Source organism: Marmota monax, unplaced genomic scaffold (assembly GCF_021218885.2).
Source record: "Marmota monax isolate L192 unplaced genomic scaffold, Marmota_monax_Labrador192_F-V1.1 WCK01_AAM20220418_F8-fsc00102, whole genome shotgun sequence".
NCBI classification, from domain to species: Eukaryota; Metazoa; Chordata; class Mammalia; order Rodentia; family Sciuridae; genus Marmota; species Marmota monax.
In genome coordinates this window covers 2084541-2108436 of record NW_026692494.1, presented here as the reverse complement: position 1 = coordinate 2108436, position 23896 = coordinate 2084541, and the positions used below count along the sequence as shown (strand labels likewise).

At 55.1% G+C, this 23896-nt stretch overlaps 1 protein-coding gene across 10 annotated transcripts; it reads left to right on the top strand.

Annotated features, from left to right (window-relative positions):
• The first annotated feature begins 63 nt into the window (after positions 1-63).
• Positions 64-23490, top strand: Pnpla6 (patatin like phospholipase domain containing 6). Of its 10 annotated transcripts, none has more exons than XM_046443876.2 (36): positions 64-173; positions 610-701; positions 1215-1273; positions 1379-1447; positions 1777-1864; positions 1998-2080; positions 2240-2337; positions 4535-4675; positions 4770-4929; positions 5233-5313; positions 5503-5631; positions 5909-5989; positions 6071-6233; positions 6550-6633; positions 7043-7152; positions 7291-7458; positions 7557-7634; positions 13248-13453; positions 13931-14062; positions 14154-14277; positions 14631-14744; positions 14932-15007; positions 16299-16442; positions 16651-16714; positions 16998-17166; positions 17319-17501; positions 17615-17733; positions 17932-18088; positions 18405-18521; positions 18605-18674; positions 19120-19236; positions 21032-21333; positions 22114-22230; positions 22428-22524; positions 22613-22722; positions 23202-23490. In XM_046443876.2, exons 3-36 carry the CDS (start codon positions 1250-1252, stop codon positions 23274-23276), a joined length of 4050 nt encoding a protein of 1349 aa, XP_046299832.1. In that variant the 5' UTR covers positions 64-173; positions 610-701; positions 1215-1249; the 3' UTR covers positions 23277-23490. The 10 variants fall into 10 exon arrangements, with proteins under 10 accessions (XP_046299832.1, XP_046299833.1, XP_046299836.1 ...); XM_046443877.2 differs by having other exon boundaries at positions 1128-1273; positions 16302-16442; XM_046443880.2 differs by lacking the exon at positions 19120-19236 and adding an exon at positions 18917-19033 and having other exon boundaries at positions 1128-1273; positions 16302-16442.
• The last annotated feature ends 406 nt before the right edge of the window (positions 23491-23896 follow it).

The window sequence follows — 23896 nt, the reverse complement described above, 5'->3', positions numbered from 1 at the left end:
TCCCCTTTAAGGCGCCGCCAGACTCCGCCCGGCCCGCTAGGCCAGACCTTCCTAGCGAGGCGTGGGGCGGGGCTGGCGCTAGTCCTGAGGCGAATAATTTAAAGGGGCCGCGCGAGCAGAGCCGGGCGGAAAGCTAGCGGTGGCGCCGAGTGGATCCCGGTTGCGGCCCCTGGGTGAGTCCGGGTTCCATCGGCCCAGTAGGGACGTCCCCTTTGAGTATGGTTAGAGAGCTTTGGCTTTCCCAAGTTCTGTCCTGTTAAGAGTCCCGACTTTCTAATGCGCCCATCCTCCTAGTTCCTTGCGGGTGTTTCCGCACTGTAGCCAGGTACGCCTGGGGTGGAAGGACAGTAGACACTTAAGAATTTTCTAGGTAACGTCTCAGGGCCCGGTGATTCCCTTGATTTCCTATTAATATTCTGTCGGCGCCAGAAATACCTTCAACGTCTCCGGAAAGTCCCAGTAAGATTCGAGCATTACCCTGTATCTTCCGAGGAGCGTCCTTCCCAGGCCCCCAGTAACGTACCCACCCAGCGCCCGGTTTTCCCATTAGTAGTCTTGTATTCCTCAGAATCTCGCAGTAACTTTCCATTGCTCCCCCAATAATCCCAGCGTCCCTGGTTACGCCTCCCAGCAATGGCGCCGGTTTCATTCCCAGAGCCCCAGTGATGCTCCGCACCGCCACAGACCCCATAACTTCTCGGGTACGTGACAGTAGACCCTAGCGTAAACCATTGGCACCTTTCGAGGCCAACCCACCCCCAGGACCCCTTCCTTGGGAGCCCCCGACAGTATTCCCTCACGCCCCAGGTCCTGGGTCCTTCCGGGGGCAGGCTTAGGCCAAGAGCCAAGTGTCCAGCCGACCTCTCAACCCCGTAGCTTGAGGGCCCCGGTTTCCAGGGGTGAAACATCCGATTTTTGTAGGGAGTACGAAGGAGGGATGCAGCCTAAGAGACCGTGGGTCAAGGTTGATCAATCTTGCAGAGGGTAGAGACGCCGGTATAAGGGCCACCAGCCGGAAGGGGCCATGCCCGGCGGGACCTGCCTGCGGGCTGCTGACAGTGCCATGCTACCCTTTGGCCTCGGGGTGGGGTTGGACAGGCGGGGCGTCTGATCGGCCCTACTCGTAGGTGAAGGGAGCCAGGAAAGAAGCCGAGACCCGCCTCGCTCCCTGGCCCGGTCGGGAGGTCAGTTTACCCTATCCCTCCGTTCCCCAGCGCCCCTCCAGCCGCTTCCACTCAACCCTAAGTGAATGGAGAAGCCACCCGAGCCGGAGGTACCTAGGGGGCGGGACCTCAGGCAAAGGGCGGGGCTGAGGCAGGGGAGGGGCAGGTTCAGGTTGACGACTTGCGCGGGTTCCTTCTGCTCCTTGATTCCCCAGGACTCTGGGCTCTCAGACTTGCTGCCCAGCCTGAAGCAGTCAATGGAGGCCCCGCTGCAAACTGGAATGGTAAGGGGTGGGATTGTGAAGGGACTACAACTCCCAGCGTGCTCAGCGTGCGCCATCGCGGTCCCGCGATAGCGAGATCTTGTCTGTTCGGGCGGAACTACGTTTCCCGGCGTGCACCGCGAGCCGCGGAGCCGCAGGAAAGAGTCGCGCCCCCGGGAAGGGAGCTGCGCTGGCCCATTCTGCAGATGGGGACACCGAGTCACGAGCTGAATACGACCTCCTCGGGGGCGGAGGCGAAGTGGGATGAGACCCGGGACGTCTTTGCCCCCTCCGAGGAGGGCCCGGCCGGACGGATATGCGGTGCGCAGCCAGTGCCGTTCGTCCCACAGGTGCTGGGCGTGATGATCGGGGCCGGAGTGGCGGTGCTGGTCACGGCGGTGCTCATCCTCCTGGTGGTGCGGAGGCTGCGAGTGCCGAGTGAGACCCCGAGGGCCCCTCCGGGAGGACTGTGGGATGGGGAGCCAAAAAGCCCGGGTCTCCGAAGCAGTAGAGGTGGAGTTGCTGGAGTCTGCGCAGAGCTCAGAGCGCCCCTCTCCCTTCCTATCCCCAGAAACCCCAGCCCCCGAAGGCCCCCGGTATCGGTTCCGGAAGAGGGACAAAGTGCTTTTCTATGGCCGGAAGATTATGCGGAAGGTGAGTCCAGGACCCCCTGAGGCCGGCGCTGACCGCACAGGGGCCCTGCCTTTTCCCTGTTTACACTTCTTAGTGGACACCCTTACCCATCTTGGTTCAGGGCTCCTGGATCTGGCTCCCCTCTTCTCAGTTGACCCGTCCTCCCCTTAATTCTCCCAGGTGTCACAATCCACTTCCTCCCTGGTGGACGCCTCTGTCTCCACCACTTCCCGTCCCCGTATGAAGAAGAAACTTAAGATGCTCAACATTGCCAAGAAGTAAGACTGTCTTGGGTGTGCCTGGGGGCTGTCTCAGGGGCCTTTTGAGTGCTATATACACCAAAGTGTAGATATCAGGTTCGCTGAGCCCCGTGGACTGTCTTGGGAATCTTCCCACACAGGAGGGACATCCTGGGGCTGTCTTCTGAGAGGTCATGTCAGAGCTCTTGTTTATCACACATATGTGTGGGGTCTCTGTTCTTGGGGCTATCTCAGCTGTGTCCCCCTAACCACAGGGTTATCGCTGAAGGCTATTTGCCATGTTTTTAGGGATCCACACCTGAAGTCTCCCCATACTAGAAGGCTTATTGCAGTCGACCTCAAATCTTTCTGTCATCTGCTAGAGGAACTACCCCTAGCTTCCATTCTCCAGGGGTTAGAAAAATCTCCGCAGTCATTATACATCACAAGGCATCTCTTTGTCATCTGCCTCGGGTGTCCAACACTAAGGAGGCTGTTTTGGGAATTTTTCTTCTCGGAAGACTATCTCAAAAATCTTCTTTCACTAGAATTATAGGAAGGGGCCCCTGTCAGCATCAAAGGGCTATCTCAAAGTGTCTGAGAAGGCTCTTCCAGATATATATTTAAGTTGGGAGCTGGCTTTCGGGGTCCTGGCATCATGGGTGTCTGTCCTAAGGGGTCCTTCACACCAGGGGGTCATCCCAGGACTCAGCATGACCAGCCATAGCATTGCAAGGCTTCCTGTGATTTGAGAAGGGCTATCTAGGTTTTCCAGGATCAGTAGAGAGTCTAATATCAGGTTTCTCTACATCATGAGGGTTGTATCCCCTGTCTGCACACCCTTCAGGAGCAACCCTGATGTTTTTTTTTTTTGTTTGTTTTGTTGTTGTTTTTTTTTTTTGGTGTTGAGGATTAAACCCAGGGGTACTTAATCACTGAACTACATCCACAATACTTTTTATTTTTATTATTATTTAAAAAATTTTTTTGAGTCAGGGTCTCACTAAATTGCTAAGAGTCTTGCTGAGTTGCTGAGGCTAACCTTGAATTTGATATCCTCCTGTGTCAGTCCCCCGGTCACTGGGATTACAGGCATGTACTACCGTGCCCAGTTTACCCTAATGTCTTAATGACTGTCAAAGGGCTATCCCAGAACTCTGTGACCTGAGAAAGGGCTAGTTCAAGATCTCTTTTGTCAGAAGAATTACTGTATTCAGATTTCTCTACATCCCTGAGTTTAACTCATGGATCTGCTGATTCTAGAGAGTCTGTCTCAGGGATCTTGTGCTAGGAGAAGGGCTATCACAGCAGAAACTTCAATTTGTGGAGAAGGACCCTTCTGCGTGATGAGAGGTGCTGTATCTGTATTCTCCATGTGTCATGAAGACTATCCCAGGGATCTCTGTGGCCTCAGAGAGGCTGTTTCAGGGTCCCTGAGACCCAAAAAGAAGAGGTATCTTAGGAAACTTTTATCTTTTGATTCTTTTTTTTCTTTTCTCCCTTATTTTAAAAATATTTTTTTAGTTGTAGATGGACAAAATATCTTTATTTTATTTATTTATTTTTTGTGGTGCTGAAGATCGAACCCAGTTCCTCACGCATGCAAGGCAAGCACTTTACCACTGAGCTACCACCCCAGCCCCTCTTTTCTTTCTTTTTTAACCTGAAGGATCTTTACAGAGAATATGGAGACTGTATCTGGAGTCTTATCTAACAGAAGCAACCTCAGAGGCATGCTCACGCTAGGAAGACTGTCTCAGGAATCTACTCTATGGCTATTGGAAAGAAAATTTCAGGGCTCTTGTGACAAACAGACCTTCTTTCTAAGGTCTGCCCATGTTTTGGAAGCTATGTCAAGGGTCTGCCAAGAGAACTAGAGGGTCCATTTTAGGGACTTATGACTAGTGGAAGGGCAGTGTCAGGGCTTGATATCAGGATTCACACATTTTTTTCTGTAAAAGGCCAGGTAATAAGCCTTTTAGGCTTTGCAAGCCACATTCGGTCTTTGTCCCAGTTATTCAGCTCTGCTGTTGTAGCGTGAGAGCTGCCGTAGATTTGTGAATGAACAAATGTGGCCGTGTGCAAACAAAACTTCATTTACAGAAATAGGTGACGGGCCTGATTAGGCCAGTGGGCCAGAGTGCGCTCCATGTGAACTCTAGGAAGGGCTCTCTGAGGGCCTTAGGTCTGCCTGAGCCCTCTCTCTGCTCCCCACTTCACCCCCTCCTCCTACCAGGATCCTGCGTATCCAGAAAGAGACACCAACACTTCAGCGGAAGGAGCCCCCGCCCGCAGTTCTGGAGGCTGACCTGACTGAGGGTGACCTGGCCAACTCCCACCTGCCCTCCGAGGTGCTATACATGCTCAAGAATGTCCGGTCAGTGTTGGGGCGAGGGTGGTGTGGGAGGGGCCTGCAGCACTGGGACTGTCTGACCCCCTGTGTCTCCCTGCCTCTACCACCCATCCAACAGGGTGCTGGGCCACTTTGAGAAGCCACTCTTCCTGGAGCTGTGCCGGCACATGGTCTTCCAGCGGCTCGGCCAGGGGGACTATGTCTTCCGGCCAGGCCAGCCGGATGCCAGCATCTACGTGGTGCAGGATGGGCTGCTGGAGCTCTGCCTGCCAGGGCCTGTGAGTGGGACGCTCGAGCCACCACGGGAAGCTGGGTACTGGAGATGGACCCTGGGGTCAGGCACTACTGTTGGTCTGCAGAGATGGTCATCTTAGGGAGGGTATGGGGAATGGGAGGCCCTTTGGGGTGATCTGTGACAGTGAGAAGTACCGAAGACGACCGCTGGTAGGGAGGTCTGGTGTGTTCAGGGAGGGGCCTCGGTGATCACTGGGGTAGGTTCAGAGGGGGCCGGTGGTGTGGTCAGGGGTGGGATGCCAGTTACCAGGGGAGGTCACCTGTGGTCAGTGGTCCCTGTGTCTCAGGATGGGAAGGAGTGTGTCGTGAAGGAAGTGGTCCCTGGAGACAGTGTCAACAGCCTCCTGAGCATCCTGGATGTCATCACTGTGAGTGACTGTTCGTGGGCAGCGGGATTGGGACTGGGAGGGAGGCTGGTTATGAGGACACCCGTCTCTGATTGGCCCCGATGCTTGCTGCTGGTGGTTCCTGAAAGCACTGGCTGGAAGGATTGGGGGAACGGTGAGATGGCTCCCAACCCTTGACCTTGTCTCTCCTCGTGCCTGCTCCCGCCCTAGGGTCACCAGCATCCCCAGCGGACCGTGTCTGCCCGGGCAGCCCGTGACTCCACCGTGCTTCGGCTACCTGTGGAGGCCTTCTCTGCCGTCTTCACCAAGTACCCTGAGAGCTTGGTGCGAGTGGTGCAGGTCAGCAGGCCTTTAGTCTCGCTCCACACGCCCCAGGGGCCCCACTTCGCGTACTAACCTCCACCCCAACTGGTCCCAGGCATCGGTGGGGCACAGCTCAGCAGCCGGCAGCCAGCAGGCCTGGAGCTGCTGTGCTTACCCTGTGGTTATCACTCCTGGGCAGCAGACCTCTCCAGCTGCTGACTCCTCCTTAACTGCCTCGCCCAGCCCTAGCCCGCTCCCCTCTCTGGCCCCAGCCATGACCCAGCCTGCTGGCCCCACCCCTCACATCCTACAGATTATCATGGTAAGACTGCAGAGAGTCACCTTCCTGGCGCTTCACAACTACCTGGGTCTGACCAATGAGCTCTTCAGTCATGTGAGTTGAGAAGGAGCACAGTGGTTCGGGTGCAGGATGGGACTCCTGGGACATGCCACAAGCCTCTCTCTGTCCCGACAGGAGATCCAGCCCTTACGCCTGTTCCCTAGCCCTGGCCTCCCAAGCCGCACCAGCCCAGTGCGTGGCTCCAAGAGGATGGTCAGCACATCAGCTACCGAGGAGCCACGGGAAACCCCTGGCCGGCCGCCTGACCCCGCTGGGTCCTCGCTGCCTGGACCTATAGGTACCCACGGTGACCCCCAGGGGCTGAAGGCCAGCCCAGCCTAATCTCCTGCCTCAGCTCCCAATTCTTTACTGAGTCCTGCAGACTCGACGTGAACCTTTCCATTCCCCTAGGCACCCCTTAGCTGGGTATCTAGGTCTGACTTCTGTCTGGTCAGGAATCCCCAACCTCAGCCTCAAGGACTCACTGGGGTCACTTTTCCTATTACCCCAGTCCCTAGGGACTCCCAGCTGACCCCTCTGCAGGCCCCCCTCCTAATCCTAGCTCTGGACCCATGGGCTCCAACGGCCGGGGTCTGATCACAGGTCTCCCCCAGGGGACCCCACGAAGCCCACATCCTTGGAAGCACCCCCAGCCCCTCTGCTGAGTCGCTGCATCTCCATGCCAGTGGACATCTCAGGTTTGGAGCTGGGGGCTCCGTGTGGGGTGAGGCATTGAGCTTGTGGATTCGAATTCAGGCAGGGCTGCCTCCAGTACTAACCTGTGGGCTCGGGATGCTGACAGTGTTTCCTTGGGTGCCTTCTTTCTGGGTGTTCACTGGGATGACATTCTGCCAGCTGTGTTGAGAAGGATGCAGAGGCAGAGAAGTCATGTCTGCCATCCATTAGTCGGCCATGGCTGTGGCAGTCCACATGGAGTTGGGGTTGGTCTTAGAATATGGCTGTGGTCACTCTTGAGTTTGTTTATTTATTTATTTGTTTTGTGGCATGGGGGTGGAACCCAGGGCCTCACACATGCTGGGGCAGTGTCCACTGCCGAGCTGCACCCAGCCATGTCTTTACCGTTTCTGCTGTCCCCCGTTCACTCAGGCTTGCAGGGCGGCCCCCGCTCTGACTTCGACATGGCATATGAACGTGGCCGGATCTCTGTATCCCTGCAAGAAGAGGCCTCTGGAGGGCCCCAGGCAGCCCCTGCTCGGGTAGGCCCCTGCTCCTCTCTCTGCCCCGCAGTTTCTTTCTGGGACCCTGGCCTGGGTCTGGACTGACCAAGGGTGTCGTCCCCCAAGGAGGGAGGCTGGGGAGGGCACAGCAGAGGTGACGGGCCCTGCCCTATGCAGACCCCAACTCAGGAGCCCCGGGAGCAGCCAGCAGGCGCCTGTGAGTACAGCTACTGTGAGGACGAGTCAGCCAGCGGTGGCTGCCCCTTCGGGCCCTACCAGGGCCGCCAGACAAGCAGCATCTTTGAAGCGGCAAAGCGGGAACTGGCCAAGCTGATGCGGATTGAGGTAGGTGGCTGGGGGGGGGGCGGGGCGGGGGAGGTCTGGGACTGGTGGTGGGGAGGGGAGGCCTAACTGTGCCCCTCTCAACCCTTCTCCTTCCCCAGGACCCCTCCCTCCTCAATAGCCGAGTTTTGCTGCATCACGCCAAAGCTGGCACCGTCATTGCCCGCCAGGGGGACCAGGTGAGACTGAGCCCTGACCTCTACCCATGCACCCCTCTGACCTGATCCCCGACCTTTGACCTGATGACTGACACCTAACTCCATGGGGTAGACCCTCATCCTGTGATCAGCCTCTAACTCTTGGATCCTGTGATCTTTACCTCCTCCCCTACACCATGTCCTCTGGACCCAGCAGCACTTCACCTCCAGCCCCCGGGGCCTTTCTCCTGGGGCCCCAGCCCCTAGATCTCTCCCACCTGCCCTGGATCTTCTATGGCCCGTGTTCTCTGACTATGTGATCCTACAGTGCACCCCGTCATCTTGTCTGTTTCCAGCCCTGATCCTTGCTGCAATAGGTACTCAATCAAGGGGTGTGAATTGCAATCAGCACCTGGAAACCATGAGCCAGCCCCAGGGGTGGGTTCCAGTGTCTCCTGGAAGCACCAGGAGGTGTGGGAAAGTGTATCCTATTCACCCCTCCACTCTGTGTCCCAGGAAACCAAGACCCACCAAGGGGAGCCCACCTGGCCATGATCTCATGGTCAGGAGGTGCGGAGGAGGAGCTTCTGAGTCGCACAGAGTGAAACCCCAACTCTGGCACCCCTATTTCTAGGATGGTGCCTCTCTTAGGACTCCAGTCTAAAGCCCAGAGTGCTTCAAAATCCATAGCTTTTTAGTCCTGATCTGACACTGTATGATATTAGGCAAGTGATCAAGAAGGTTCTCAGCTTCCTCAGCCTGCGGAATGGGAGTAATAAGCAGAAATAGTGTTCAGAAATGTGCAAGATTTACGAGAATCACAGGAAAGGGAGTGAAAGTTCAGCAGCAACTCACAGTGGTGGGGAAAAGGGTAGCTAGGGTGACACTTCAAGTGACATGACCAAGGTGTTGATACCCCAGTACCGCCTCTGGGTGAGAGAGGTGGGCAGTCCCCCTGTTGGCTGGCTGGGGGTTCTGGCACTTGATAGGGCAGTCTTGCTGACTTCTGGAGCTGCTCATCACAGGGTGAGCTCCTTTGCCAAGAGGATGTTGCGTAAGGCCTGAGCCCACTGTTCCCAGTCCCTGGGGGACAGGCTGAGGCAGTGCAGGGCCCTAGGCCCTGCTTATCTGAGACACTGTTGAAGTTAACCCAGCCCTGTCCTGGCCCTCAAGAGGCCATGCAGGTCTGCAATCCCAAGGCCTGCTTAGGTCTTCTAGGCTTTGTTAGAGACCACTCTGTCCTCCTCCCTCCAAAACTTCAGACCAGCCGTTCTCAACTAGATGAGACTTTGCCCCCCGGGGGACGTTTGCTAGTGGAAAGAGACTTTGGATTGTCATGACATGGGTGGTGCTTCTGGTTGCCAGTGGGTAGATGCCTGGGATGCAAGAACACCCAGGCCAGCATAAGGGAGTGTCCACTCCAGGTGACCCCACTGGTGTAGCCAGCTGCACATGGTTTCATGGAACCTCTATACAGGTGTTTTTATTTTTAATTTTTAAAAAGTATTTATTTGCTTATTCTAATTAGGTATATAGGACAGCAGAATGCATTTTGATTCATTGTACACAATTGCAGCACAACTTTTCCTTTCTGTGGTTGTACACAATGTAGCGTCACGCCATCTGTGCAGTCATACATGTACCTAGGGTAATGATGTCCATCTCATTCCCCCATCTTTCCTGCCCCCATGCTCCCTCCGTTTCCCTTCCTCCCCTTTGCCCAATCACAGTTCCTCCATTTTTCCCAGCTCCCCTCCAATATGGATCATCATCCACTTATTAGAGAGAATATTCAAACTTTGGTTTCTTTGGGATTGACTTACTTTGCTTAGCATGATATTCTTCAGCTCTATTGATTTACCTGCAAATGACATAATTTTATTCTCTTTTAATGCTGAGTAATATTTCACTACGTATATATACAACAGTTTTTTTATCCATTCATCTATTGAAGGGCATCTAGGTTGGTTCCATAGTTTAGTTATTGTGAACTGAGCTGCTATGAACATTGATGTGGCTGTGTTCCTGTAGTATGCTGATTTAAGTCCTTTGGGTATAGACCTAGGAGTGGGATAGCTGGGTCAATTGGTGGTTCCATTCCAAGTTTTCTAAGGAATCTCCATACTGCTTTCCAGATTGGTTGCACCAATTTGCAGTCCCACCAGCAATGTATGAGTGTGCCTTTCTCCCCACATCCTCACCAACACTTATTGTATATATTCTTGATAGCTGCCATTCTGACTGGAGTGAGATGATATCTTAAGAGTAGTTTTGATTTTCATTTCTCTAAAGCCCATTTATTGATTGGGTTGTTTGTTTTTTGGTTTTTTATTTTGGGGTTTTTTTAGTTCTTTATATATCCTGGAGACTAGTGCTATGTCTAACATGCGTGTGGCAAAAATTTGCTTCTACACAGGTTGAGCATCCCTAACCTAAAAAATCTAAAGCCCAGAGTGCTTCAAAATCCATAGCTTTTTAGTCCTGATCTGACACTACAAGTAGAAAATCTCACACCTGGCCTCACCGGAAGGTCTGTAGTCAAGACAGATAACTTAGAAATAGCACATAAAATTACCTTAAGTGTGTAAGAAACAAGTGAATCTCGTGCTTAAACTTGGGTCCAATCCCTAATATATTTAATTACGTATTAAATATCTAAATCCAGAAAAAAAAATGAAATCTAGAGCACTTCTGGTCCTAAGCATCTTGGATAAGAGATACTCAGCCTGTATTGCAAATAGGATCTGTGGTCAAACAGGTTTTTAGAGGCCCCTTGTGAACATTGTTAGCACAGCCAGCTTTCTGAGAACTGAACAGGCACATAACATACTTCTGTGTGTTGACAAGTGGTAGCCTATGGTTGGTAGTGCCTGTGTATATCCGGGTCTGGAATTCTGTCATCGAAGGTTCTAGCAGGCAAGTATGTGTGTATACTCTTGGGCTGTGTCCTACCCAAGGACCCCTGAATGTTGTGGCAGGTGGAGCTTTGTTGGGTGCCAGACAGGGTGGCATGGTAGGTAGGGTAGGATCTTTCCTTCTCAGGACAATTTCAATTCCTGATTTTTATGGGGGTGGAAAGAGGAGGTGTCTGGCTGGTCAGGCTGATGCTAGGAAAGAGAAACCTCTGTTTACTGAGCAGCTGCTGTGTCCCATACCTTGTGCTGCCTACTGGACAGAGGCTGGAAAAACCAGTGTGGACTCTGCCTTAGGGGAAGCTGCAGTTCTGACACATGACTCAAAGGATCACCCAGACCCTCGTAAAATCCTCAGGCTGGTTGCTACAAAGGAGATGTTCTAGGCGCTAAGGATTCACCCCTATTTCTAGGATGGTGCCTCTCTTAGGACTCCAAGCTAAGGAGAAATGATGAAGAGCAGTTAACTGCTTAGCTGCAGGAAAGGTCGTTCTAGGCAGAGAACAGCTTGTGTGAACGTCCTGTGGTTAATGCTTGCCCAGCATGTGGGAGATCCAGGTTCCTCTCCCCAAAATTAAAATAGGCACATAACATACTTTCCAGCGCACTGTAGGGAGAAGAAACAAAAGGAAACCAGCAGGGATCAAGGGAAATAATTGCAGAGGAGCAAAGAGGACTTTTAGCAGGGGGCGGGGGGGTTGTGTTGGTCAGCTGTAATGCACCTCCCATGCAATTTAAAGGGCAAACTTTAGGGCTAAGGTGGAGCTCAGTGGTAGAGTACTTGCCCCAAACTCTGTCTGGCATTCAGGAGGCCCTGGGGTCTATATCCAGGACAAAAACAAACCCCAAAACACCCGGGAGTGAGGATGCACACCTGCAATCCCAGCAACTCCAGAGACTGAGGCAATATTGCAAGTTCAAGGTCAGCCTCAGCAACTTAGTACAATCCTGTCAAAAAACAAACAAAAAAATAGGTATGTAGTTCAGTGGTAGAAGGCCCCTGGGTTCAACCCCCCCAACCCTAACCCTACCCCCCCCAAAAAAAAACCTCTTAACTGTTTGTTTGTTTTTAATACAGAATTGTGCGGCCAGTTTACTTTCTCTAGATTTGCCTGTTCTGGACATTTCATGTAAAATGGAGTCATGCAATGTGTGGCCTTTTGTGTCAGGCTCCTTTTGTTGAGTGTGGCATTTTCAGGGTTCCCCCATGCTGTGGCATGTGTCAGAGCTTCACTGCTTTTGGCTGAATGAGCCATTCTATGGATGGAGTGCTGGTTGTCCACTTGCCTGTTGACGAACAGTTTCCACTTTCCGGCTTTGGTGGAAATGCTGCTGTGAAGCTGATGGAGAGGATTCTGCATAGACTATACCATTTCATTTTGCTTGGTTTCATACCGGGAGTTGAATTGCTGGCTCATATGGCCACTCTATCTTTAGCTTTGGGAGACTGTTTTTAACTTTTGCCAGACTGTTTGCCCCAGCATCTGCGCCACTCACATCCCCACCAGCAGTGCTGAGGATTCCAAATTCTTCACATCCTAACACTTTCTGATTCTGGCTATCATACTGGGTATGAGGTGATATCTCATTATGGTTTTATTTTGCATTTTCCTAATTTGTGATTTTGATCCTCTTTTCATGTGTTCATAGGCTACTTGAATAGCTTGTTTAGAGAAGACTCTTCCTAGCTTTTGCCTATTTTAAAATTATGAATCTTTTTTTTTTTTTTGCAGTGCCAGGAATGGAACCCAAGGTCTCACACATGTTTGACATAGAACACTCTATCACTGAGACACACCCCAGCCCACCGATTATGTTTTTTTATTATTATTGAGTTGTGTGTCTGTGTGTATGTATACACTTATATACACACACACACATACAATTTTCTGTGCTGGGGATCTGACTCAGCCTTGTGCATGCTAGGCAAGCACTCTTCCACAGAGCTGCATCCCCAGCCTTCCCTATGTAGCTTTTACAGCCTCCCACTGTTTAGAAAATAATTAATGAGCTTAAATCTGGATTGAGGGGGCTGGGGATGTGGCTCAAGTGGTAGCGCGCTCACCTGGCATCCGTGCGGCCCGGGTTCGATCCTCAGCACCACGTACAAACAATGATACAAAGATGTTGTGTCCGCCTATAATTAAAAAGTAAATATTAAAAAAAAATTACATACAATAAATAGCAATCATTTAAAAAAAAAAAAAGAAAAAAAAATCTGGATTGAGTTTGGTGATCTGTTGGCAATGTCTGTCGAGTGCTGATTCAGGCAGTTACATCATAGTTGTGCTACCTGCAGGTTCTACATTTGTGGATTTGGCCAACCAGGATAAAAATGTAGATAGGCCTATGATAGTTGTCTGTATGGACCATGTGCAGACCTTTCTTGTGCTTGTATTCTAAACAATACAGTGTAACAACCACTTACACGGCATTTACATTGTATTAGCTATTATAAGTCATCTAGAGATGATTGAGGTCTATGGGATGATGTGTGCAGACTAGATGGAACTACACCTACCATTTTGTATAGGAAACTCAGCTGAGCATCATGGATTCTGGTATCTAATTACAGGTGGATACCAGGGGAAGACTGTTGCTCATATCTAGTATATTCCCTCCTTTTATTTTTCCTTCCTAACATATCCTTCTTTCATCTTCCCTGGGTGCGCTGGCCTGGATTTGGGGAGGGAGTGCTGTGGCTGGCTGGGTCTGTGCTCATCTCCCAGCCCCTGTCCCACAGGATGTGAGCCTGCACTTCGTGCTTTGGGGCTGCCTGCATGTATACCAGCGCATGATCGACAAGGCGGAGGACGTGTGTCTGTTCGTGGCACAGCCAGGGGAGCTGGTGGGGCAGCTGGCGGTGCTCACCGGGGAACCCCTCATCTTCACACTGCGTGCCCAGCGAGACTGCACCTTCCTGCGCATCTCCAAGTCTGACTTTTATGAGTACGACTGGGCCCGGGGTTGGGTGGGCAGAGCGCTGGGACCAACCCAACCCAACTCCTCTCAGTAGTGGGAGAAGCAAAGACCTCATCTGTCCACCCCAGTCCCAGAGGGGCAGAAGGGAGCTCCCAGATCTGGCCTCTCAATGCCTTTTTAAAGTAATTTTGTAACTGGGCATGGTGGTGTGCGCCTGTAATCCCAGTGTTTCTGGAAGCTGAGGCAGGGGGATTTCAATTTCAAAGCCAGCCTTAGCAACTTAGGGAGGCCCTAAGCAACTTAACAAGACCCTGTCTCAAAAAATAAAATACCAAAGGGTTGGGGATGTGGCTCAGTGGCCCTGGGTTCAATTTGCAGTACCACTGAAAATAAAATAGCTTTGAACCCTTCCTGTTTGACCCCCAAGCTGTCACCCACTTTCTCCACTCCCTCTGAGGTGTTTCAGGGGGCCCCAGTCCGTGCACACCCTCCTGTTGCCCGCAGGATCATGCGTGCACAGCCCAGTGTGGTGCTGAGCGCTGCACACACGGTGGCCGCGAGGATGTCGCCTTTTGTGCGCCAGATGGACTTTGCCATAGACTGGACGGCAGTGGAGGCCGGACGAGCGTTGTACAGGTGTAGCACCGCAGCTTCCACCTTCCACTCAGGGCCTGCCTACGCCAAGGCCCCGACCTTCCCTGACCCACCCCTCTCATCCCCACCCCAGGCAGGGTGACCGCTCTGACTGCACCTACATAGTACTCAATGGGCGGCTGCGCAGCGTCATCCAGCGTGGCAGTGGCAAGAAGGAGCTGGTGGGGGAGTATGGCCGTGGGGACCTCATCGGAGTGGTGAGCAAGGCCCCATCCCTGACCTGCACTCTCCTAGTCCAGGCCTCCCAGTACCCATCATCCCTAATCTCTGTTGGCAGTCACCCACTTCCCCACCTCACGGGGAGGAGCTTGAGGTATTCCACTCTCAGTGTACGTTCAGAGCCAGAGTCAGAAGACTAATCTAATCTAATCTCTGTCCTGTCCCTATCTCCGGAGCACTATGTATAGCGGGCGAGACATGATTCACTCCACTTCCATGTTGGGGGACCCCGTGGGTGGGGTAGTGAGGCCCCGGGTGCCTGCGCTTGGCTTCCCCTCCCCTTCCCGGGCCTCCTGACCCAGGCAGCCCCAGTCACGCACGTGGCCCACAGGTTGAGGCGCTGACCCGGCAGCCGCGAGCCACGACGGTGCACGCAGTGCGCGACACAGAGCTGGCCAAGCTCCCAGAGGGCACCTTGGGCCACATCAAACGTCGGTACCCACAGGTGTGGCCTCTTGTGGGCAGGAAGATGGGAGTGGAGGCCCTAGATTGTGGGACCTAAAGCAGGGCTTCTGAGGGTGGGGATCTTGGGGTGGTAAAGGGAACCCCAGACACCCCAGTAGAAATGGGAAGAATGGGGTCCGCACGGTCACTCCCCGGTTTCACTGGATCCCTGGTCTCCACACCCCCAGGTTGTGACTCGCCTTATCCACCTGTTAAGCCAGAAAATTCTAGGGAATTTGCAGCAGCTGCAAGGACCCTTCCCAGGTGAGAGCAGACCCTTCTGGGGTTTGTTGGGGGATGTGGTTCGGCACCCAGGGCATGCTGGGAAGTGGCATTCAGTGCGTAAATCTTGTGGGGTTGACACCAGAGGTGGAGTCTGAGATCCGATGCTTGTTGGGGCTTGGAGCTCGGATGCCTGTGCATGCTGGGAAACCGAGCCCTGGACCCCTGGACGCTTCTTATGGACTCCTAAAGTGTCCGTAGCGCTCCAGGCAGAGTCTTAAGCAATGAGTTTGCCCCTGGAATGGAGTCCACACCCTGACCATTCTGGGAAGGGCGTCATAGGATGTGACGGCAGTGGAGCCCGTGCGATGGTGTACAGGGCTCAGCGTGCGCTTGGAGGTGGTTGCCGAAGTTCCTGGCGCGCTGCCGTCCTAGCCTGTGGTTTCTGTGAACTGGAATACTTGGGAGAATGCGCTGTGCCAAAATGTGGGCCTAAGGTTCTACATTATGGCAACCCAGTTCCCCCTCGGCCCTGTCATTGGGTTCCCCTTGGGAGGATGGGGGCCATGGTGGCACGAAAGACATAACGTTAAAATTAAGAGAAAGAACAGATGTCAGGAGCTGACAAGTACAGTGAAAAAGCAAGATGGGACCATGATGCCACCTGACTTCCGGAGGGAGAGGGAGGGAGGCTTTTCTGAAGACAGGGCCCAGATATGGGAAAGAACTCGGAAGGTGAAGTGCACAGGGCTTGGTGACTTTGAAGCACTGCTAGGAGGAGACTGACTGAAGGGAGAGATGGGGGTGGGGCAAGTCGCATAGGGGTGTGGAACCTTGAAGGGCATTGGACCTTAAGGCTGTCACAGAAGGGGAGAGCTGAGCAGCGAGGAGGCAGTGGCTGAGGGCTAGGCAAGAAATGGGGGCTGCTGGCTCCGTGCCGGTTGTTAGTGGAGAAGCTGGGAGGGAAGATGTGGTAAAGGTGTGCTTATTCCTCATGGTTTTGTGTTTGGATGCCGGAGTCCACGTCAGAATGGGGTGGGGAAATGGCGGTTCTACACACCCTCAGTGAATCTGAGTAGTTGTAGAGTCGTGCAATGGTCCCATTGAAGAGATTACTGCCTAAAGTGGAGGTTAGGTGTCCAAGCTTTAACCAGAGAGGTGGGTGAAGGTGTGGGCCAGGCCTGGAGCCCTGGCCTGCAGTGTGGTGGTGTCAGGGCGTGGCGCAGCCTGGGAGGAGGGCTGCAGCCTGGAGTAAGTGGGGAGGATGGAGGAGAAGGAGGTCCATCTCTCCAGACGCAGATTGCACGGCAAACCTCGTCTATTGGGTTCTCAGCAGGCTCCGGGCTGGGAGTCCCCCCACACTCGGAACTCACCAACCCAGCCAGCAACCTGTCTACAGTGGCCGTCCTGCCTGTGTGTGCTGAGGTGCCCATGATGGCCTTCACACTGGAGCTCCAGCACGCTCTGCAAGCCATTGGTCAGTGAGGGAAGGGGTGTGGGCGAAGCAGGCTGGGAGTCACTGGGGCCGGCCGGTCTGTGCTGTGTGCAGTGAATATGGGCTGGGTACTGGGTGAGTGTGTGGGGACAGGCTCCGGGCCACATGCTGAGTGACAGGTGCTCTCTCCCGGGAGAGGCTCCAGCCTGTTGACTAAGGTTCCTAACCTTCTTTCTTCACCTACCCCTAGGTCCCACACTCCTCCTCAACAGTGACATCATCCGGGCACGCCTGGGAGCCTCTGCGCTGGATAGGTGTGTCGGGGGTGGGGGGCGTTGCAGAGGAGAACCAAGAGGGTGAGGGACATGTCTGGAGCCTCAGACTCTGGTCTGGTTGGAGGCTTTCAATCAAGGAGCATGCAGCCCACCCATGGGTCATTTGGGAGACAGTGGGGTGGATCCCAGTCTAAGGTGTGAACTTCCATTATGGGGGCCTGGGTGTCTAAGTTCCCCCAGCAGTGGAGCCATGGGATCTGTGGGAGGGGAGGGTTCATGACCCCAGACAGTCCCAAGATGACCCTCTGCCCTCCCATCCCAGCATCCAAGAGTTCCGGCTGTCAGGGTGGCTGGCGCAGCAGGAGGATGCGCACCGCATAGTGCTCTACCAGACAGACGCTTCACTGACGCCCTGGACCGTGCGCTGCCTGCGTCAGGCTGACTGTATTCTCATTGTGGGCCTGGGCGACCAGGAGCCCACTCTCGGCCAGGTCTGCAAGCCATGCTCAGTGACCCCAGACCAGGACCCCATCCCTGCCCTCCCGTAGGCCACGTGCACCTATGTGACTTGGTGTCTAGGGACCCAGGCTGGGCTGGGCAGAAGTGGGGAAAACGGTGACCTTCCGTTCTCCCTATCCGGCAGCTGGAACAAATGCTCGAGAACACGGCAGTGCGCGCCCTCAAGCAGCTTGTGCTGCTGCACCGTGAGGAGGGCTCCGGCCCCACGCGCACCGTGGAGTGGCTCAACATGCGCAGCTGGTGCTCGGGGCACCTGCATCTGCGCTGTCCGCGCCGTCTCTTCTCCCGCCGCAGCCCTGCCAAGCTGGTGAGGGCCCTAGGCGGAGCGTGGCCTCTGGGGACAGGGTTGGGGGCTGGGGCCGGGTTGCGCCTTCCCCATGCCCCTGACCATGGCTGCCATTCTCTAATCCTCCGTCCTAGCATGAGCTCTATGAGAAGGTTTTCTCCAAGCGCGCAGACCGGCACAGCGACTTCTCCCGCTTGGCGCGGGTGCTCACTGGAAACACCATTGCCCTGGTATTGGGCGGGGGTGGGGCCAGGTGAGTGGCGGGGAGCTAGCTCCAGGGGCGGGGACTGTTCATAGGCTTCGTTGGGTGGGGCTGGGCGCCTGCGGGGCGGAGTTTAGTCCCTGGGGAACCCCAGGGGTAGAGGCTGCTTGGCTGTGGGGCAGTTGGGATCTGGGGAGCTTCTGAGGGCACTGCCCAGCGGATCTCCAGCTGCCCCCTCCTCCCCTGCAGGGGCTGCTCACATATTGGGGTGCTGAAGGCACTAGAGGAGGCAGGAGTACCAGTTGACCTGGTGGGTGGCACATCCATCGGCTCCTTCATTGGGGCTCTGTACGCAGAGGAGCGCAGTGCCAGCCGCACTAAGCAACGAGCCCGGGAATGGGCCAAGGTGTGTACTGGGGTGAGGGTCGTTATATCCAGGAACACTGAGACCTGTGATTCCACCATAACTTGACATGGGTAGGGAGGGGGTTTCCAGGCTCAGTGACCCTTCCTGGTTTAATTTGTGGACACTGCCTGGACCCTATATAGAGATACCTCTGTGACTCCTTGGCTAGCAACCCTAGTTCCCATCCCCAAGCTAGAGCAATCCAGACCCTTAGTGACCACTTTGTTAGTGGTCAGGGGTAACTATGTCACCATCCCTGTATGCTCCTGGCTCACGATCCCATTGTGACCCCAAGTGACTCCCGTCTGGCCCCTAGAGCATGACTTCGGTGCTGGAGCCCGTGTTGGACCTCACGTACCCCGTCACCTCCATGTTCACGGGTTCGGCCTTTAACCGCAGCATCCACCGTGTCTTCCAAGATAAGCAGATTGAGGTACACTGACCCTCGCGCCCCACCCTGCCACCCTCCCTGCGGGTGTCCCCTCCCCTTCCCTACCTTGGTCCTTGTCCCCATAGGACCTGTGGCTGCCATACTTCAACGTGACCACAGACATCACCGCCTCAGCTATGCGTGTCCACAAAGATGGTGGGTCATGTCCCACCTGGCCCTGCTAAAACGGCTGAGGCCGTGTGGGAATGGGGGGTACTTAGGGGAGGGCAGCTGAGCGTCTGGGACGTTGTTAACACGAGTGACCGTCCACCCTGGCCCAGCCACCGACCACTAACCATCACCCACTAATGCCCGAGAGGCCCCAGGTATGTCCATCTTCAGGGGTGGGGAGCCAGCAGGCTTGTCAGGCACCTCACCCCCTCCCGCCGTCCCCACAGGCTGCGTTTGGCGTTACGTCCGAGCCAGTGCCTCCTACTGCCCCTACCTGCCCCCACTCTGCGACCCCAAGGACGGGCACCTGCTGGTGGACGGGTGCTACGTTAACAACGTGCCAGGTCAGCGAGCCCACGGGGCTGGCCGGGCCTCCGAGCGTGTCTGAGCGTGTCTGTGCGTGTCTGTGTCTGTGTGTCCCAATGGGCAGGCTCCCTGTGGCGGTATGTGCGTGCCAGCATGACGCTCTCAGGCTACCTGCCCCCGCTGTGCGACCCGAAGGATGGGCACCTGCTCATGGACGGCGGCTACATCAACAACCTGCCAGGCAAGTGGCTGCCTGCACGCACTGCACACGCACTCGCTGGCACACGCACTTGCAGACCTAAGCAGGCAGGAGTGTGAGGTGGGCTCAAAGAGGACACACTCAAACCCGCAAGGTGTAGATGCACGAGCCCACACAGAGACACGAGCCCACACAGAGACACGAGCCCACACAGAGACAAGAGCAGATAGCTGATGTGCCCGTGAATAGCAGTGTGTGCAGCCACACACATAGTACATCTGTGTGCTTGTGTGTTGTGTTAGACACAAGTGGAGGCACACACACAAGGGACAGGTTTATGCACAAATACATGACACGTAGCAGGGATCAAGACTCTTACATATGCACACCAGATATACGTGCCCGTGTGTTCTCTATGCGTTCATGTGGTAGATAGCACCCACACATGTTTGCATAGACCTGTGTGCACGGATGAACACGTGCATGGATGAAACAGCATTTGTTTGCACATGCCAGTGTAGTCACCTTCATCCCGCATACGCCATCCAGCATGCATGTGTGTACATGTGTGGATAGAACTAGGAACCTACATGACTAGGTTACGTGTTCTTTCACACACACTGACTTTATGAGTACAGATGAGAGGCAGGCAGGTGTACAATTTAGAAAGTTCACACCCCTCGCTGGGCATGGGCAGGGGGGCCTGTAATCCCAGCAATTTGGGAGGCTGAGGCAGGAGGATCCCAAGTTCAAAGCTAACCTCAGCAACTTAGCGAGGCCCTAAGCAACTTATAAAACCCTCTCAGTAAAATATAAAAGGAGGATGAGGGTGTGGCTCAGTGGTTAAGCACCTCTGGGTTCAATCCCCAGCACCAAAGAAGTTTCACACCCCTGGGCCAGGTGCAGTGGCCACACCTGTAATCCCATCTAACTCGAGGCTGAGGCAAAAGGATCACAAATTCAAGGCCAGCATGGGCAACTCAGTAAGACCTTGTCTCAAAAATAAAAAGGGCCAGGGGTGTAGTTCAGCAGTCAGGCACCATGGGTTCAATGCCCAGTAACCATCCCCACACATCAAATCTCATGCCCCTGGAATATGATGCCCAGGTAGACCTGAAGTGGCCACGCTTAGGCTCGCAGTCCCACAGACCCGGAGCTAGCAAACTGCAGCCCCCAGGCCAGTGCTGCATGTTGTAGGTGGACATTGTATTGGGACAGCCACGCCCAGTCGTTCACCTGTTCCCTGTGCCACAGCAGCAGAGTTGGATCATTGGGTCAGAGATGGTGGCCCACAGAGCTGGATTATTTTTCTGTGGCTCTTTGTGGGCCCTGCACTCCTGCCACCACTGCGGATGCACTGTACAGACTACTCACTGCCACAGCACACACACGGGCAGTAGCACACACCTACAGGGGGGCTGGCACATGTGGACCCAAACATAGACAGGCCTAGGCATGGCTACAGAGAGGCAGGTACACCCAGAGACAGGCACCTCATGTGGATGTGACACACACGCCCAGCACTGTGAGCTCAAAGTCTGATGGAGACTCAGTGTCTTCTTGGGCTGGGTGTAGCCATAGGACATATCTTTGTGCCCCAGGCCCATTTGGGGGCCTTCCCAGGGGCACAGACATACCCACACAGGCCCACAGACGTCACCATCCTCTCGGCCCTCACACCCCCCCCCATCATCCCTCAACTTGCATTTCCATGCCATTTGCATGTCGTTTGCATGACCTTTTGCATGACCATTTGCATGGTGTTTGTGGGACTGGGTTGAACATCCCTGCCCTGGGCCCTGGTGGGGAGCAGCCTGCTGACTCCCCGGCCCCACAGCGGACATCGCCCGCAGCATGGGTGCCAAAACAGTCATCGCCATCGACGTGGGGAGCCAGGACGAAACAGACCTCAGTACCTATGGGGACAGCCTGTCTGGCTGGTGGCTGCTGTGGAAGCGGCTGAACCCCTGGGCAGACAAGGTGAAGGTTCCAGACATGGCAGAGATCCAGTCCCGCCTGGCGTATGTGTCCTGTGTGCGGCAGCTTGAGGTCGTCAAGTCCAGCTCCTACTGCGAGTACCTGCGCCCACCCATTGACTGCTTCAAGACCATGGACTTCGGGAAGTTCGACCAGATCTATGTGAGCGGGTGGAGAGACTCTTGCCTGCTGGGCATGAGACCAGTGTGAGGGGACGGATTCTAGGGCTCTATCTGGAACCTCTGGGAAAGAGATCACGGATGGATTAGTGATGTCTGCAGTGGTTGTACCCAGGAGTATGGCTGAGCATGTTCTGTGTTTGAGCTAAGTTTCTTGTTATGTGCCAGCTGCCCTGCCTGAAGCACTGTAGTGATTTCTAATGCCATTTCTGTGTGGGTGGGAATGTGAGTGGTGATCAATTAGTAATGCCTGCCACAGGTGTGGGAAAGGGATAAGCAGTGTGTATCATATGCCGTTGACCCTGAAATATGTCACAGCCCCTGCCAACTGGAATTGACTATTGGATAGTGACCAGAGGCCCTGAGTAATAAATGTCTGATATCCTTTCTGGGCTCTCAGAGAACATATGCTGTGATGTATTAGTGATGCCTGCTTTGGGCACAGGGGATGGTGATATCCACAAATGTCCTGCATATTTGCAGACCTGGATATATTTTTGCTCGCACCCTCCTGGGTCATTTGGTACCTTGCACACTGTATGGGACTGAGAGGAAAATAAGTGGAGAGGTTGGTAATGCTGGGTGGGGGCACGGACGGGCGATGAGGGGCCAGTGTGCTACAGATGGCTGACTCTGAAATAGGTTTAATCTCAGATGCCCACTTCCTAGAGCATGAGGCATTTGAGGGGCCAGAGAAGAGGCAGGCAGAATGGGATACGCAGAGGGGTGGCAGGCATGGCCCCAGCCCCCTTGCTTCCTGCAGGATGTGGGCTACCAGTACGGGAAGGCCGTGTTTGGAGGCTGGAGCCGGGGCAATGTCATCGAGAAGATGCTAACAGACCGGCGCTCTACAGACCTCAACGAGAGCCGCCGTGCCGACGTGAGCCTGTGACCCTGTGACCCTCTCCCCTTAGGGCTCCTCTGGCTCTCCCCCAGACCACAAGTGACTCAGTGCATCCCTTGATTTCCCTGAGCCCCTCAAACATGCACTGGCTCCTGAGAGCTCTGTCCCGGGATCCCCTGTGAGCCCCAGGCCCGCGGACCCCACTCCCAGAGCCTCACCAGGGCCGCCCACAGGTCCTCGCCTTCCCAAGCTCTGGCTTCACTGACTTGGCGGAGATCGTGTCGCGGATTGAGCCCCCCACCAGCTATGTCTCCGACGGCTGTGCTGATGGTGAGGGGCTCGGGGACCCCCAGGGGCGGGCTGGCTGGAGACGGCAGACCCTCGGTCTCAGCTCACCTGCGCCCACTCCCTGGTCCAGGGGAGGAGTCGGACTGCCTGACGGAGTATGAGGAGGACGCGGGACCCGACTGCTCGAGAGACGAAGGTGGCTCCCCCGAGGGCGCAAGCCCCAGCACTGCCTCAGAGATGGTGAGAGCCCGCAGCCCACGCCCCGAGGCCAGGCCCACACGGGGCTGAGGGGCCCCTGAGACGTGGTGGGTGGGTGCTGTCTGTCCCAGGGGCCTCCTACTCTGCCGCAGACACGAGGTCTGGGCTGGGAATGACACGTGTTGGGTGACATTGTGGGGCTTCACACTTGGGATGACCTGCTGAGTAGCCTTCACTGGATCACAGATGTGCAGGAGAGGCAGCGGGCACAGCATGAAGTGTCAGTGTCATCTTGCTGGACAGTGTGTGATGACCCTCAGGACCTTGGGGCTTCTGTGGAGCAACATAAGCCCTGGGGTGAAAGTTTTGAGGGGGTGGGTCCCGAGACTCAGGTTTGGGCTGGCATGGAGATGCCTCAAGCTGGGTGTCCCTAACCTTGAATGGCATGCTGACTTGCACTCAGCGGCCTCAGGTATCAGGTCCTGTAGTGGATGACATGGCTGTGTGACCTGTCCCCACAGGAGGAGGAGAAGACAGTCCTCCGGCACCGGCGCTTCCTGCCCCAGGAGCCTCCTAGCTCAGCTACAGACACTTGAGGACCTCCACAGGGTCCCCTGCTCCGGACCTGGCTGGAGTTGGCCTGGGGAGCTGGCGCCCCCTCCTGCTGCTATGCCTGTGACACTCCTGGGTGCCCCTGGGCCCAGGGCCCTCACACTGGACTGACTTGCCCTGCCCCAAGGGGTGGGCAGTGCTGCACTGATGACCCTCAACTGACTGTGTCCCCCCAGTAAACTCACCTCTTGGAAGTGACCTCATGCCGTCTTTGGGTCTGGGAGGCACTTCACCCACCCTCTGTGCCCAGGGGTCTGGACTGGCCTGGAGCCTATCCTCCCACCACTCTGCTGATGCTTCCCTGCACCCACCAGGTTCCAAAGCTGTTTGGGATCCCTCTCGCACACACCCCACCCCATCCCTGCTAGGTTTCTGAGGCCTCTGCCTCCCTGGGTCAGGCAGTTTTTCGTTGCTGTGACAAGTACCTGAGGAGGAAAGGCTCTTGGCTCATGGGTTCAGAGGCCTTATCCTGCAGCTGGCTGGCTCCGTTGCTTCAGGCCTAAGGTGAGGGAGGGCCTGGTGGGGGAGAGCTGCTCGCCTCCCAGCAGCTGGGTGTCACCTCTCGGGCACACACAGACACACAGGTACAGACACAGGGCTCAAG